Source organism: Strigops habroptila, chromosome 2 (genome assembly GCF_004027225.2).
Source record: "Strigops habroptila isolate Jane chromosome 2, bStrHab1.2.pri, whole genome shotgun sequence".
Classification (NCBI taxonomy): domain Eukaryota; kingdom Metazoa; phylum Chordata; class Aves; order Psittaciformes; family Psittacidae; genus Strigops; species Strigops habroptila.
In genome coordinates, this window is record NC_044278.2 from 107430024 (window position 1) to 107447147 (window position 17124).

Genomic DNA, 17124 nt, shown 5'->3' on the forward strand with positions numbered 1-17124 from the left:
TAAGTACTGTTCATGTCTAAAAGAGACATATGGTATCTACTGAGGACTAACAGAAGTTGGGTAGGTAGAAAATGGCGTCACAAAAGTAGAAGGTATTTTGCTTCCTGCTGCAAGTCTTAAGCATTGTCACTTTACAGTATTCAGCAGCCTCAGGATTTCTACCAAGAAGCTTTTTCTGAATTGTAGAGTACACACAACTACTTCAGTTAATTATGACTCTTAATATTTGATTTGTTGAGGGCCTGACTGAAAATCTTTTGGGCATTTCCAATGGCTTTACGTGGGTTTATAGAAGGCTTTAGAGAAGGCCTTTCTATAGTAGTGTAAGTAGCTGCAGCTTTTCCTGACTTGTTTGTTAATGAAGAATAAAAGTTATATCCTACATTTTTCAATAGATTGTTCTAATTTTGAAATCTAAGTTCATCCTCACTTCTCTTCAACAGTGTTATGTATTAATTCCCAATTAATGAAAGCTCCAGTGAACCTGGACATGGTAAATCAGCAAACGGGGATGAAAAGTAGGTAAGAATATGTCAGGCTATCAGTGAGTGGCTAGAAATATTAAGAGCAGTAAGAAACGATTATTTAACTAGAACAAAAATGTACTAAATCTTAATAAAGGTAAAACTGTCAATCATATATAAAAATGCTGAAATATTCAAAACAACATAAATTTTTTTAAAAAGAAGCAGGGTGTCTTCCAATCTCAGAGCAAAATACCTTTTCCTGCATCTGTATCTAGGAAGGACATAAAAATCAAATATACCACTAATAATGCACTATACTAGTCACATCGCAATGTCAAACCATAGAATCATAGAATCATAGAATAGTAAGGGTTGGAAAGGACCTTAAGATCAACTAGTTCCAACCCCCCTGCCATGAGCAGGGTCACCTTGCACTAAACCGTGTGTCCCAAGGCTCTGTCCAACCTGGCCTTGAACACTGCCAGGGATGGAGCATCCACAACCTCCCTGGGCAACCCATTCCAGTGCCTCACCACCCTCACTGTAAAGAACTTCTTCCTTATATCTAGTCTAAACTTCCCCTGTTTAAGTTTGAAGCCATTACCCCTTGTCCTGCCACTACAGTCCCTAAGGAAGAGTCCCTCCCCAGCATCCTTATAATCCCCCTTCAGATACTGGAAGGCTGCTCTGAGGTCTCCACGCAGCCTTCTCTTCTCCAGGCTGAACAGCCCCAACTTTCTCAGCCTGTCTTCATACAAGAGGTGCTCCAGTCCTCTTATCATCCTCGTGGCCCTCCTCTGGACTTGCTCCAACAGCTCCATGTCCTTTTTATGTTGAGGACACCAGAACTGTACGCAGTACTTCAAGTGAGGTCTCACGAGAAAAACCCTCGGATTTTAGTTTATCACATGGTAGAGATTTCCTGTGGAGTTTCATTACTATATATTATCATCTTGAAGAGCATCAAACAGATCTGACTGCTGCTGTTTTTAGCCACCTTGATTAGTATGTTCCTTTTCTCTTAATCCCATTGACATTTACTTGAATATTTATGGAGTAAGTTGCTCTATGGTGTGCACAGTGATTCCAGGATCTACCCAGAAGATAGTTGGGAGTCAGCTATCAGCAGTGCTCTGTTTTTCTGGTCCAATTCTTGCTCCTCAGCCAAGACATGAGAAATCTCCTTCTTCCCCATGCACATCTAACTCACTGACAGGCCCAGCCTGAAATTCTGAAGTGCAATGAAATTCTGTATTGCTCTCATTGCTGTTTGTATTTTGATGCCGTATATAACCTCATGAAATTCAAGAAGGCCAAGTGCAAGGTCCTTCATCTGGGTTAGTGTAATCCCAATATTAATACAGATTGAGGTACGAATGGGTTAAGAGCAGCCCTGCAGAGAAGGACTTGGAGATATTGGTAGATAAAAAAATTAGACATGAGATGGCAATGCAGCCCAGAAAGCCAACCATATTCTGAACTGCATAGAAAGATGTATGACCAGCAGGTTGAAGAAGGTGATTCTCCCCCTCTACTCTGCTCTGGTGGGAACCCACTTGGAGTACTGCTTCCAGCTCTTGGGTCCCCAGTACAAGAAAGACATGGACTTGACAGAGTAGGTCCAGAGGAGAGCCATAGCACTGATCAGCAGGACAGAGCACCTCTCGAATGAGGGAACGCTGAGAGTTGGGATTGTTAAACCTGGAGAAGAGAAGGCTCCAGGAAGACCTTATTGTAGCCTTCCAATATATAAAGTGGGCTTATAAGAAGGGCGGAGAGAGACACCCCAAAAAGCAGTTGTGGAAAAAATTGGAAAATTTGTCAAATCTGATTTTGAAGGAGGACTGAACCAAGATTAAAGTTTGATAGAGATACTCAGCATGGAAATTTCAGCTTGAATGTTTAGTTGGGAAAACTCTTAGTAATGTCTGAAAACAGGGTCACAGAATAGTAAACCATTAGACAGCCTTATCAGTTGTCATCACGTCCAGTTTCAGCTACCAGGTTGGTCTCAAGGGTCCTAATAATTCTCCTAGTTTTCGAGTGTTTCTGTCAGAGGAACTTCATAGAGACAAGCACTTTAAAGTAAGATAACACGAGGCAGCTTCGGTCCCATTTTTCTGGCAGTACACAGATACGTACAATGAAACTTCAATCATGCTACTCATTCAGTGTGCAATTTAGCTGTTAAATTAGTTTACACAGCTATGGAAATTTCCAAATGGGAATAAGCTAACAAAATAAGTTGGCTTGCGTGAACATTTCGGGAACATGATATGGTCCCAGATCTGTACTTGCTTACAGTGGTGTAATACAACTAACTTTAGTGGAAAAGTCATTCTGAAATTAAATTATTCAACAGAGTGGAATTTGTATTTAATTTTTGTCTTCGACATTATAGATTCAGCTCTTTTTGTAGTAACTGCTTTATTTCTATTCAAACTGGTTATGTTCATCCACAATTTTCAAGAATGACAATGGATTTCCAGTATTCCTTCTGATTTAGAGATTTTTTTAGCATCTATTTCTTAGCCATCCAGAGTGTCTTTTTAACTTCTGATACTTTTTCTTGCTATGCCCGTGCATTTTCTTCCCTAGTTCTACATTTTTCACCAGCCATTGCAATATACTTGCCTATCCATTTGTCTTTGGAAAGACAACCTCCTAAACTGCAAGGAGTTGGCAACTCTACTTCTTGTGGACAGATATCCTGAGATATGGCATGCATAAAACAGGAGGCAGGCAGCAGTATTGGTTGCTTCTATATGTTTTTTCTATATAGAAGTACTATGAGGAGCTTCCAAAAGTGATGAGGGAGTGCTAACAGCTGTCTCAGCTCTCAGCTCCTGAGAAACCCTCAGCTTCTTTTATATATCCTCCTGAGCAGTCAGCAGGAAAGGATAAGGTGCCAAACTTGGCAATGGACTAGTAGCAGGTTCTGGAGGTTTGATGGTGGGAAATATTTGCCCATACTGCTGTTCTAGATTCATGCTCTGGGTACATTTACCTGTAATGCTTACTTTTTGAGATACTATTTCCAATTCTGGAAATTAATCTGAGAAGAGCCATGTCTACTAATGTTAGTAGAATCCCTGCAGAGAGAAGAAGGAGCTGTATTTATTCCCTGAACAACTTCTTCCTCAGTGCACACTTTCTTCTCACTCTAGTCTTTGCTGACGCCTTTTCTGCCATTCCTATAGTGTTGTGGGCAGGGTGAAAGCCAGATTAGTTACGCAGCAAAATCCAAACTAATCCTCAAGAACTGAGTCTGCTTGGGCATGTGTTAACGGACTGTGTGCAGAGCATGTTGCAGCTGTGTGGGCAAACAGGGCGCAAAACAACGCTGTTAATAAAGCTGCAGAACTTGAGGGCTCCAGTGTTTCTCAGGCTGCCTTTAACCAGATCCAGTGGGCTTCTGTAATTTCTTTTGCTTTCGCTTCCTCCTGAGGGACAGCTTTCTTCAAAGGAAATCGAGGATGAGAGAGATAAGGCCTGTCTGAAAAGACCAGAGGGATCATTCTGCTGAACTTGATGCCTGAAGGTAGGGAATTCAGTCAGGTAGCCTGCATAGTAGAGAGGCCACAATTCTTATTTGAAAATAACAGAGACAGGTGCAGTCAAAAGTCTGTAGCGGTAGCATCTATTTATTTGTAAATTACCTCTATACCAGGAAGAGCTACCTGCTAATGAGAAGTTATAGACTCTTCAGTGTTTTTTATGGTGATGTTTTGCTTTTTCTAGTTCTCTTCCTGATATAATTTTCTAGCAGAGCAAATAATAATTATGAACTATAATCATGTAGTGCTATTCTTACCCAACAGCAAACTCAGCCAGGATGGTGTCAAACAAAGCTGTAAGGAGTTTCTCATTTAGGAAAATAGAGTTTTCAGTATTACTGCTATGGGAAAATGTCATCTCTCAATTGATGGCTGTTCTAGATGTAATGATCTTCTTTGGTTATAATGGTGATGAACCACTGTGCAGTCACATGTCAGGTTTTGACTACACCTGTTTGCAAACTCAGGTAATTATGCTCCATTGCCTAATTGCTTATTTTATGGATGTTTTGCTCACATGTTTTAAGCAATGCTATTTGATTGCAGATAAGTGATGGTAGGGTTCTCATTATCATACTTGAACATTTGATTTGTCTGATTGCTGCAGGTGGAAACAATAGGTGATGCATACTGTGTTGCAGCAGGGCTCCATAAGAAAAGCCTTAGTCACGCTAAAGCCATTGCCCTCATGGCACTGAAGATGATGGAGCTTTCAGAAGAGGTTCTTACTCCGGATGGGAGCCCTATTAAGGTAACCCCTTTGCTCTTTATTCTTAGCTAGTCAGAGGTACATAGACCTGATTAATTCCATCATGTTCTGTCAGTTGAAATTTGTTTATTGCTAGGAGAATTTAAAATTGCATCAATATATCAGTGTCTTTTTTTATGGACATATATTTCACTGGTGCCCATCAACAATCTTGTAAGCTATGCCTTACTTTATTAAGCACAGTAGACCATACAGACTAGCTGTCACCTTGTCATATGTGTTGAATGCCTGTTTGTGGCTGGAGGGCATTAGATGCACTCCTGATGCTCTTCCTCCAATTCAGTTTAGTGGGAGGAGAAAATTCATATGATCCACGACTTTCCCATGCTACAAGCCAAAATACAGTATGCAACGGCAATAGGGAAATTCAGTTTGGAAGTAGCCTCCTGATCTGAACTTCAGCTCTAGGGTAGGGGCATTCAGAGTTTTGTGGCTCTAAATGACCACATGCCTCTTTTCTAAATAGTTATTGACCTGTATAAAAGAAGAATGTATAGACTACGTGCTTTTTCTCAGTTGTAATGTGCTTCCTTCTCACGCTACTCCAGTTCCCTCTCCTAGTCTGGTATAGCAGGAGGTGGAAAACAACATGTCCTGTTGTACCATTTTAAAGTTCCACTGCTGTTCTGCTTCTCTTGGTCTTACATCAACCTTGTAGCTTCTGGCATTTGAAATTGGTAATGTTTAGGTTAGAGATGGAGATTCAGCAGGGAAGAAAAACCATAGAGATATATATATGTGCCTTTCTTTTCCAAGGGTTACATTACACATTGTTTTCATTAAGTGTACTCACTCCTGTTTGTGGTTAAATTCTTCTTCCCTTTTGTTTTCAAAGAAAATGGGGGTATTATGTAGAACAATTATTCAACGCTGTCTAAAGCCTGTAACAAAAGCCATGTGAGAGTGGATGAGACAGACTTCCCATGGGATCACTTACATCATAGTTGAAATGCACTTTGTAAACTGCAATTCCTCATGTCTGTTAAAAAATGAGGGTTGCTTCCAAAATGCTGCTGATTTTTTTTTTCTTTTTTATCTTTTTCTTCAAATATTGAAAGACTGTTTTGAAGGTTTAACACTTGGCAGAAAGAAAGTAAAATTTTTAAATATGTATTCAGGGATGTTGCTGTGATGCTCCTTGAGCAATCGAAAGGATTCTATACTTCTGAGTTCCATCTCTTTTTCTACTATTTAGATCATATCTTGAACTATATTCCTTGAACTCTTTATGTATGGTGAATCAAGAGAGATTTAATCCAAATGAATTGTTCTGCCCAGAAGGGAGAGTGTGGATGCAAGGCAACCAAGCTTGAAATTCCATGAAGTGTAGTATGGAAGCACAGTATTCAAATGCAAATATATTGAGTTCTGGATGAAATATTTTTATTTTATACATCAATGCTGCTGCTTTTTTTTTTTTTTTTTTTTAATGTCAACATAAAATACTTCCTTGATTATTGAAAAATGTCCACATATTCAAAAGAATAATTTACTGAAAAATGTCTGGGACTATGGATCTTGAAGAAATTTTTTTAAAGGTTCATGTGGACATTCACCAAACACAGAATAAGCATTAAAAGACAAATGTCTGAAGATACCAGAAGACAGCATTTTCAAGCTGGTATTGATTTAATCCTATTAAAATAGATTTGCTAGATTGTTTGATGATTTCTCTATTTTTCAGACTATAGCTGATTAATACATTCTAGCTATACTGTCAAATGCTGGGAGAACTGTCTTCCAGATATTCTCCATCTTTTCACTTTCTTTTGAGTGACTGCTGCAAATACAGGGAAATTTCAAAGGTGTATGGTTTCCTCTGAGAGTCACAGTTTGTGACTGTTCATTACCACTCGTAATTCTTTCTGAAAATTTCTCCTGATTTCAGTGGCTGCATAAGAAAACCTATAAAAAAGCCTATAAAGACAGTGCAGAGGAAAAATGCTTGCAGAGAATAAAATGCTAGGAATAACCAAATATTTTCCAAAATACTAATAAACTCCCTTTAGAATTCAGAAGTAAAAGGTCAGTTTATCGTACTTAAGCTGAAAGTAGAGGTCCTGAGAAGCTCCTCAGTGGATGTTAGTTGTCCTGTCTTCAATTTTAGGTGCAATAGATTTCAGGGCAGGAGGGATGATGATGTCGTAGACTGTTGTTGTTGCCTTTGTACCTAGACTGGTAAATTGTGTTTAAAAGCTTGTCTTTCACAGCAGCATCTTGATTTGATTGAAAATCTAGTAAGGCTGGTATTCCTCTCACATGGATGTCTACCCAGTAAAACTATGGAAATAAGGACTTTCGGAGAAGTCTACTTTAATTTGTCCTAGTTTAGGTGTCTACTCTAAGATGAGATGAATCACGCCCTAAAAATGTGTGTTTTCTCGGTTGTCTGTAAGGCAAGTTTATGGACTTAGCCTAAATGTGGATGTCTACAGCGTAAGCTTCTACACTTTGTCAGATGAGTCCTCCTACAAATGGCAAAGAATGCATAGCTTTTCTTACTGGTTATGTCAATGATCATCACAGTTCAAAACATATGCATTATTTCTAAATTGAGTTGGCATGACTTTACCTCAGATCTCAGAGTGATCCCTACTTTTGTTAGCTGGCAGTTTTTCACTTAAAAAGATGTGAAGGTGCCCATTGTGCCATAGATTCCCATTAACAAATGCTCCCTGTGTATGATAATGTCTTAAAGATGTATCTTTTCAGATTGATGTTCAAGTGTTTGGGCAATGCTTTTAGATACATGATTTAACTTTTTGGTTGCCCTATATGGAGTCAGGAGTTCTACTTGGTTTTGTAATCTACGTGAAGTTTAAGGAATCTCTATATATGTGTAATACTTACTATGGACTCAGCTCAAAGCCAATAGTAGGAGACTTACTGTGTGACACATTTTACAATTAAGCCTTTCCCTTAAAATATTTAAATATTCATTAGCATTAGATACAACGTACACAATGTAGACTACAAAAGATTTATAAGTGGCCTGACTTCTAAACAGTCAATGAAATTGTACTATAATGTGGTTACTTTGAGCTGGTCCTGTTGATATGGATGGCAAAACAAGCACAGTATTTTGACTATATTTTGACCTTAATTCTTACTCGTGATTCATGTTAAACAAGCAGAAGTCATATTTCCTGAGTCCTTGCCAAGTGGGTTGAATATAGAATGCTGACATAGGTTTTGTTTTCTTGTATCGAAAAGCCTACATCAGTATTTGGATATTTGAAAAGAACTTGAAATCAGAGGGCAGTTTTCTTCATGCCCAACATTTGGTATCTTTGACAGCTTTCCCGAGCTGCTGTCACTAAATTCTGACTTTATTCTTCAGGCTAGTCTAGTAGCTATTTTGAAAAGTAAAACAATTACTTCACTAAATCTGAGGCAATTTTTCAAAACATAATTCCTGAAAATAAGGGACTTTCTGATCTCAGGACTGAAAAAGTGTGTTCTGTTTTCTACTTGCTTCCCCCCAAACTGGCTGATAAGCCTTGATTAAATAGGAAGAAATTATTCTCAGCCATTTTATATAATACATGGCACCACAGTTATTTCAAGTTTGATTTCCATTATTAGGCTGATAGCTACAGCACAGTTATTCTGTTTCTGATTGTGTTTTCTAGTATGAAGCAAACATGCTAAACTCTCCGTAGTGTTTGCAGATGATTGCTTTTCCAGAGGCATATCTGTTGTTTAAGCTCTCTGAGGTGAGCATTGGAAACCACAAGTTCAGTGTTATTCCCTAGGTTTTTGAGGTGTGACTGATATGATGCATGTTTAAGAGGCTAATTACTTAGGGGGAACATTTTTTTAGACAGTGTCATAATGAATCTGGGTTTTCCTGGTTGCAGACTTCAGCTCTAGGGAAACCTGACTGCAATTATGCAATTTAGTGTTTTGTATTTGATGATTGTTCAATTAGATATATCTAGCTTTATGATTACGATTTATGGAATATACGTGTTTTCTAAATTACTTCAGATTTAGGATAGGATTTAGGATATATTTTATTCTCATGTCAGGACTAAATTCACCAAAATGCAGTTATTTACTTTTTGTAGTGCTTGATATGTTCATCCCTGCAATAGCAGTGTATGTCTTATTGACACTTAGTGACTCAGAAAACTAGTGAAAAAGCTTAAATGAACTAATTAAAAAATACCATATCACATAACCGGGAATTTAGGATAAGATTTTCACCTATAAAGTGCATTTGCAGATGATCAAATGAAGTTTATTATCTGGGTACACAGTTATCATTTGAAAGTGTTCATTGTAGCAATCACAAAAATACCTTGTTTGTACAACTATGTGCGCCTTATGAAAAATCTGCCCCTTAGAGCCATGCTTGTGTGGCCAGTGAAGAGTGATGGACCTCAGGATGGTGACAAGGTGTATGAAGCAGGCCTGGTTTATATCCAGGTGATGCTCCTGACCTCTGAGTCAGAGCTCACAGTGTGCTGTTGAGAGCACCATGGTCTTCAGCTGACATGTACTCAGGCATCGACATTTCCAGCAGAGCCAAAGGCAGCGGAAAAGCGTAAGCACAATGGAGACCAAGCCTACACTCCTTATACTTGTGTGAATAGCCCGTGATTTGCAAGATGCTGAAAAAATATTGTTTTGCAGAAAGAGAAAGCGAGCTATAGTATGGCAGCCTCCACAAATTCTATCATCAGTCTGCTCTTTTCTAAAGAAATATTTGTAACAGATAATGGGCTGATCATTCTCCTGTGGGTGACGGAGAAGGCTTCAAGTCTCTGTAGGAATTTTTTAAAACTCAGTTCTACTTGAGGCAAAATCCCATTACTTTGGCATGAGCTAAGGCCTTAGTTCAAAAGAAGGGCTTGTGGCTCATGCACTCCTAATAGAATTGGATGTACATTTATATATATTATGTACATTTATATATATAGCATCCTTCCAGTGGTTAAAGGGGCCTACAAGGATGCTGGAGAGGGACTCTTGATCACGGACTGTAGAGATAGGACAAAGGGTAATGGGTTCAAACTTAAACAGGGGAAGTTCAGACTGGTGAGGCACTGGAATAGACTGCCTGAGGAAGTTGTGAATGCTGCATCCCTGGCAGTGTTCAAGGCCAGGTTGGATGGAGCTTTGAGCAACCTGGTCTAGTCGGAAGTGTCCCTGCCCATGGCAGGCGGGGTTGGAACTGGATGATCTTTAAGGTTCTTCCCAACCCAAACCATTTTGAGATTCTATGGTTCTATATTTTCAGAGAAACACTTTTTAGTCCAGAAGCCCTATTTTGATTGAGGGTCTGTACAAGTAATTATGCATAGTACCCTATGACTGTAGTTTAAAAATATTAATTTAAGATGGCCTCCTACATTTAAGTGAGTGTTACTTGAATTTAGGGTATGCTTCCACTTTTACTACATTTTTTTAGGTAAAGTGGAGATACATCAATTTTAATAGCTAGAGATAATGCTGTAAGAAGAATTCCCCAGAGCATTCAATTCATTCAACTTTAGGGATAAAGGTCATAATGTAGATCTCATTTGATGTGCTAAAACCCACAGGATATTATTGCCAGCATCACCTTTTATCATACTTCAAATCTTGTCCAATTAATGTGCAGTGTATATCCCAAAGAAACAGAAAGGCTTTCTTTTCAGTTTATTGTTAAAAGGGCTGTGCTGGCAGAACATACCTAGTTTTGACTAACGAGATTTCCCAAGAGGTCATTCTTTAAGATTATCTGCTTACTTTTATAGTGTATGAAGGTGCCCTAATAGTTGTGGAGTGATACAGGATTGGGAACACACAGGAGAAAAGTAAACAGTTTACATGAAGCTGCTGAAATTAACTACAATTATGTAGATTTGTTGTGTAAACGTGATCCTGTCTAAAACATAATGGTTGAGCCCTACCACAGTAATTCAAAGCATGTTTTAAAATACGTTCCTCTGCAGCAGAAAAACGTCCAGTATCTTTTAAATGATTATGTTACAATAATGTTAGAATTAGGCCTGTAAATACTGTAATCACAAACTGAATCCTCATACCCTCACCTTTCTTTTTGGTCACCTGCTAATGACTAGGTCATGAAATAATCTAAACAGTAATGCAGAGAATTTCTAGGTGATATAAATTTAGTTAATTCATTCTCAGCTGAGGTAGATGGGACCTTGTATTTGCAAGGCACATAGTCTGGTCATCGGCTCAGTTGTTTCGTTATTATCAACAGAGAGTGCTTGATGCACTTCCAGCTTCTAATTTTCAAGTGTGCATTGCTAAACTTATTGTATTATTGGATTTATAAGCTGCACTCAAACAGTGTAGCATGGTATCAGCACTATCAACATAAGAGCTGGTCTTCATCTATCAGCTAGAGGAAGAACAGCATGGTAGAAGGACCACTTCATGTGAAGGATTAACCTCATCTAATTTCAAATACTGACAGCGTGAACAGCTACATCTAAAGCTGTTACTGTAGCTCCCTCTTTAAATTGAGATAGTAAAGCTATTTTAGTCTGTATTCATCTGACATGATCTCAGTGTCTACTTTATAATGAAATATTTGAATGAATATTTGTCAGGTAAGTTCTACCTCAAGGGTGAACAGGCTAATAAGCTCTCAGATGGATGATTCCATCCATCTGGATGGAGCTGTATGATCCCTGGAAGGAGCTGGACTGAAATACAGGTTCAAATCTTTGTTCAATCACAGCCTTTTCATTTGTACATTAGATGTTATCCAGACTTTCTATACTTCAACTTCCCATATATAAGTGACAAATAATGTTTTACAAATGGAAGCTTTTCTGTAGCATGTCTCAGCTGTGTGACTTTACAGCCATGCAGCTGAATTAGTTTCAGTTTGTCTTGTCTAAATACCTGCAGTCATGATGACTGGAACAATGAAAGCCCAAGTTTGATAAACCTCTAAACTCTGCTTGCGAAGTGGTAAATTTTGATAGGCATGGACTCTGCCTCAAGGATGAGGGTACAGAAGAGACAAAAGGGCTCTGTGGATTGTAATGGCTCATGTCAACAGTGAGAGTGACACACTTTTCTGAATAGCATGGAAACAGACAATGAATTGTAGTGTGCGTAGCATCTTCTGCCAACTCCTTTCCATCACAGTAATTTGCCACTGGGACCCAGAACACAAGTAAAGTAAATGAGCCCAAATCTGCTTAAATATATGCTGGTTTTTAGCTTCTAAATGAATGGGACATTCCCAAACATACAGTGAGGAAGAATAGTTTAGCGAGTGTTGTCTGTGTAATCCTTTTCAGTGTTTCTTGCCTTGCTTCTAATTCAGACTGTGGTGTGTTAGTTTTATAACAATTTAGTGTTCTTCACCAAATGTACATCTTTATGTAAGCAGTAAAAGGTTGTCTGGTTTGTTTTAAATTGTGAAGGGCTGACTGCTGGTGCAGTCCTGTGTGAAAAGCTACCACATTACTGCAATGCTCTTTGCTCCATCTGTGGTCTCCTAGCAACTTTGCCTTGTACTTAATGTCTACATCAGACTCTGGAAGGTATATAATATTGTATTTCAGGCTGCATAACTTTAAATTAGAAATTTCCTTGTGTTAAAAGAAAAGATCAGGAACAGTTCCACAAAAGAAACACTTGTATTAATAGACTTTTTACTAAAAATTACCAACAAGCCAGTGCAAGAGTTCTTAGTTTCATGGGCAACATTAGGGCAGCACAAGTCCTTTGCAGCACAAGTCCAGCATTCAGAGCTGCACGTCTTAGGGGAAAATTTGGTACTTTTTCTTGAGAGCATGCTTGGGAGGTGGTGAGCTAAAGTCAGCCTTGGTGATGGCTCCCTGGACTTGAGGAGAGTTCATACCTCAGTTCAGCCCAGTCACTTTGGAAATGTGAAATGAGAGGAGCTGATCTGTATTGAAATGTATCTTCCAAGGCATTTGGGAAACTGCAAGTTTTGTAAGGCCACCCTAAGTGAAAATTCACTTTCCTCAGCCCTCCAGTCATTCTACTCAAGTGCTTCCTTTTGTCTGATTTTAATAATTATCAATTGCTGTAAAAAGACAAACCCACACCCATTATTTTCAACTTTTTTTCTTTTGAAAGGACTTTTTCATATCCAATTATATGTTACACCCACTGTATGACAGTGTTACTGTGTCTGTGTTACCATAACAAGGGTAAGTGGGGTTTAATATGACTAGTGGGTGCACAATAGCAGCTTTGTGAAAGAGGCTGGTCTGAAAAATTGGATTGATATTTATTCTGAAAACAAGGAGGTTTACCGAAGTGTTGGTTGTTCTTTCGGGTGGCATGCATTTCTTGTTTTTGTCAGGTACTTAGGTAAAGTCTGCAGTAGATGATAAAGGTAGATTTCCAAAGCTACCAGTTACAACATAAGGGTCAGCCTGTTGTGCATGCTATTGCAGGGCATGGGCATGATATCAAGATTGGCCGCCCAGTGTAAGCCCAAATTGATTTAATTAGAAGACTATGAAGTTATTATTTTTCTGACTGCTGGTAGGAAGAGACCTGAAAGACAAGCAGAGAACTAATTAATAACCTGAGGACCACTGAGAAGAGGTTTTGTCTTTGGACTTGGCCATTCTCCTCTCATGCCATGCTTTCTCTGACATTATTGTCCTGCAAGTAGGAAGCACAAGCACCATTCTATCTATACTTGTCTTTGTGGCAAAGATAAAGCATGCTTGTAGAAACCAGGGTAGTTACCCAGGGCACCCTGTGGACTTTTCCACTGTTCATTAGTTTGTAGTGACTACTACATGATCACAGCTCTTAGTGACTCACAGTATTTAGATTAAGCTGAGTATAGAAACACCTCTGTAATTCAGTCGTATGCCCTGTTCCCTAAGGCAGACATAACCTTACTATGATGGCAGCACTTAGCTCGTAACTTTGTACTAATGCCTTGCAGTGAACAGATACTTTCATTTCCTCCTGCAGGTGATATAAGTACATGCACAGGGAAAAGTTGCAAGGGTTTTAAGATCTAGATTTCCTGCATGGGATCTGTGGCCACAGGATGTGCAGCTGTATTGTGGGGTTAGGCATAAGGTCATGGTGCGACATGTCTCTCTGCTCTGATTCTCACGATTCAGCAGTTGTTCCAGACACAAACGCCTCCAAGTAATACTCCAGATGTCTGGCGAGTAGTAGAGCTGGTTGGGAATTTTCCATGGAAAGCACTTTGTGTGTGAGAACACTGAATGTTCAAACCCAAAACTTCCATAGAAATGTCTTGCCACATTTTCATCAGGCAAATTCACCAGATCTTAGTAAATTTCTGATCAAATAATTAAAACTTGCTCCAGAACAGTAAATATAGTAGTTGCTAGGACAGTCACCTAGGAAAAAAAGAAAAAAAAAAAAACCCAGAGTAAAAGACTTGAAGCTGTGTCCTTTATGAAAAAAAAACCAAACAAACCCAAACAAAAAAACCCACCACAAAACACAAACCCCACCAAGCCCTGCATTCTTAATTATCTAGGATGGAAGATAGCCTGTAATCTTGTTTTGACCCTGGGCTTGTGTTGGGGCACTTTGTGCAGCTGCCAGAACTTCACATTCTGCTTCTGACTGCTCCAGTCAGTGGAGAACTTCCATGCTGAAGCTGAAATTTTCTATTGTTATTGTTACACTTGACTCTTCATTCAGACAAAAAGAAAGCAATAATACCGAGAACAACAGCAACACAGCTCACTAAGTGAATAAATAATTAAATCTGTGGTGCACACAGGAGTGCCAGGAGGTTGACATTGTTATCTCTTTACAGAGGGAACAATGGACAAAAATCCTTAGAAAGTGAGAATTGCCATGTGTATAATGATGTTATCTATTTATATAAAAAAGACATAAAGCCATAGATTTTAAAGTTATCCATGAACATTTAAAGAATTGGGCTAGGGAACGCAAGGTAGCTGAGTAATGAACTTTGATTTCTCCTAAGTCCTAAATGTCTGTTTTATTCTTCCCTGTCATATGAAAATTAAGTCAGGTTTCTACTATCAACAACAAGACTATTTTTTCATATCTCCTGAGATGGAGAAGAGTTGGAAAACCTTAAAAAAAAAATAAAATAAAAGTGATATGAGATAATACACAAACCAACAAGGACTCACAGAAGTTAAGCAGTAATACACTGAGAAACAAGCACAGATTTTGTATTAAAATAGTGCTTTATTGGCTTTTATGCAGTCTGATCACATAAGCATGAACAGAAAATGCTGCTAGGCTTGAATTGCCACCTCACTGAGTTAATAGGCACAGGTGATCCCAGAGGCCTCTGAGTGGGATTTAGAGGGGAAAATGCCTTGCCCTTTGCAGCTGTAGAGGTGGTTGCTATCTGAGTGTCTGTGTTTCCAGCTGAGATGCTGTCAGGCAGCTGCTGCCCTGTGCTGCATTGCTACAGCATCTGCCTCCCCCTTCAGTGACCAAGCTGTCTGCACCTGCCTTTTAGTCTGCCTGCTTTGAAATGAAGAAAGCCTCTTCTGTCCAGTGCTAGTGATATTTTATTATTGTCACTGCAGTTATGTACATTGTCTTTTCTAAACTGGGCAATATTTTTGTTTCAGAACCACCATTACGTCAATCATGTCGCTTCATTTTCTTTCTTTCTTTCTCTTCCAAGGGTCCAAACAGTTAAGCCTCCTAATCCAAATGTTTTACTTTATCTGGGAGCATAATGTGCCATAAATTGCCGTTTTTGACAGCAAATAAGGCAAATCTGCCTCCTCCTTTGATCTGACTCTTCCCTAGAAGAAAGGAATGGTGTTATGCCTTCAGGAGCCCTCCAGTGTGATTCTATGATCCTTCCGGATAATGCAACTGGGGCCCTCATGCGCTTGGTGACAGTGCTAGCAGAGCTCCCTCTTCTTTCACTCTGATGCAGGCTGGAGAAAAAGATTGAAGAAAGGGCTTCTTTTCATCTCCTCCTTCTCCCCTCTCCCTTGTTTTTTTCTGCATGAATAGTTTTAGGTAAGGTGCACTGGAAATAAAAAAAAGAAACAAAACCCAGAGCTGAGCTGCATGCACTTTCTTATACTGCATACCTTCTGTTACACATTTAAAGGGCATAGCTCTCCTCTCCATGACCTATTAGCTGTGTTGTCCATTTAATATAATTTTGCTGGGTGGATTGTGCTTACTTGAGGAAAGAGGTCCCTTGACACAAAAGCTTTTTTATGTTGCAAGGAAGAACACCTCAGTGGTCCTTGTCTTATCTGACCCTGGATTGCAAACAGAGACTTGTACAGAGTCCGAGAAGAGCTGCCTATGGGTTGTCTCATGGAGAACAGTGTCTGGCTCAGCCCTGCTGGGTAATCGTGTAGATATGTTAACCTTTATGCAGATCTGGCTTCATACGCTGGCATCCACAGTTATGGGATTTTTAGAAGCAGCTGCCAGCATCTCCTCTGCAAAAGTAAGAAGAAGAAAGTATATTTGTTAATGGCAATTCTCTACTTTTCGTCCCCATTCCCTCCAACATGCACACTTCAGAGAAGAAAAGTCAAAGTCTGCAGTTTTAAGTATCACTTTAAAAATTCTATCACATAGCTGTTGTCATTATTCTATGCTAAACAGTGAGTCATTACACTGTGCTATATTTGAGTCAACAGTTCAGATGGGGGGCGGATGCTGGAAGATTATACTTGGCCTTCTGTTTGAAGCTGACAAGTTCAGCAACATTGTTCAACTGTTTCAGAATAGTTTAGTTCCCTAAGGAAGAATGCATTTCCTGTCATAAATAAACCCCTAAACTAAATGTTTAATGGTATTTCAGCTTCCTTTCATATGACACATAGAGTATTTGGCGAAGAAATGCCAATACTTCAGAGGAACTTAAGACAGCCTTTTGTGTTCAAATGTCTTCCTTAAATTTAAACCAGGGTAAAAGTCATTCACTGTAAATAATCATCTTCAGTGACTTCATATTGAATAACCTGAACTTAAAAAAAGACCAAAAAACCAAACACAAAACGATCTCCATATTTATATTTGGGGTGTGGTTTTTGTTTAATATTTTAAAAAGAATTAAGAAGAAGAGAGGAGAGGCAAAGACATTAGTTTTGAATGGTGAAGAAGAGAAAACAAGGTACAAATAATCTTGGATGTTCAGTTAATTAAATGGCTCTTTGACTTCTTCCTAGCATGTGACCTATTTGATTAGGTCAATAAAAAGAAAGGGGAAAGTGGTATAAACATAAATGGATTAGGATGTACTGGGATTTCTCCCACCTGGCAGAACTTGGAGGGACCCAAGTGGTAACTATCCTGAAGGAAGACCTGATTTTTGTCTAGGTTTGAAATTTTGTTACAGGAAAAAGAATGAAGCCTAAGG

General features: G+C 38.9%; 1 protein-coding gene across 1 annotated transcript in view; it reads left to right on the forward strand.

Moving 5' to 3' along the window:
* Positions 1-17124, forward strand: part of GUCY1A2 (guanylate cyclase 1 soluble subunit alpha 2) — a 151667-nt gene that overhangs the window by 98948 nt on the left and 35595 nt on the right. The window contains exon 6 of the mRNA XM_030477129.1: positions 4632-4775. Coding sequence (XP_030332989.1) covers positions 4632-4775 — 144 coding nt within the window. The remainder of the gene's footprint in view (positions 1-4631; positions 4776-17124) is intronic.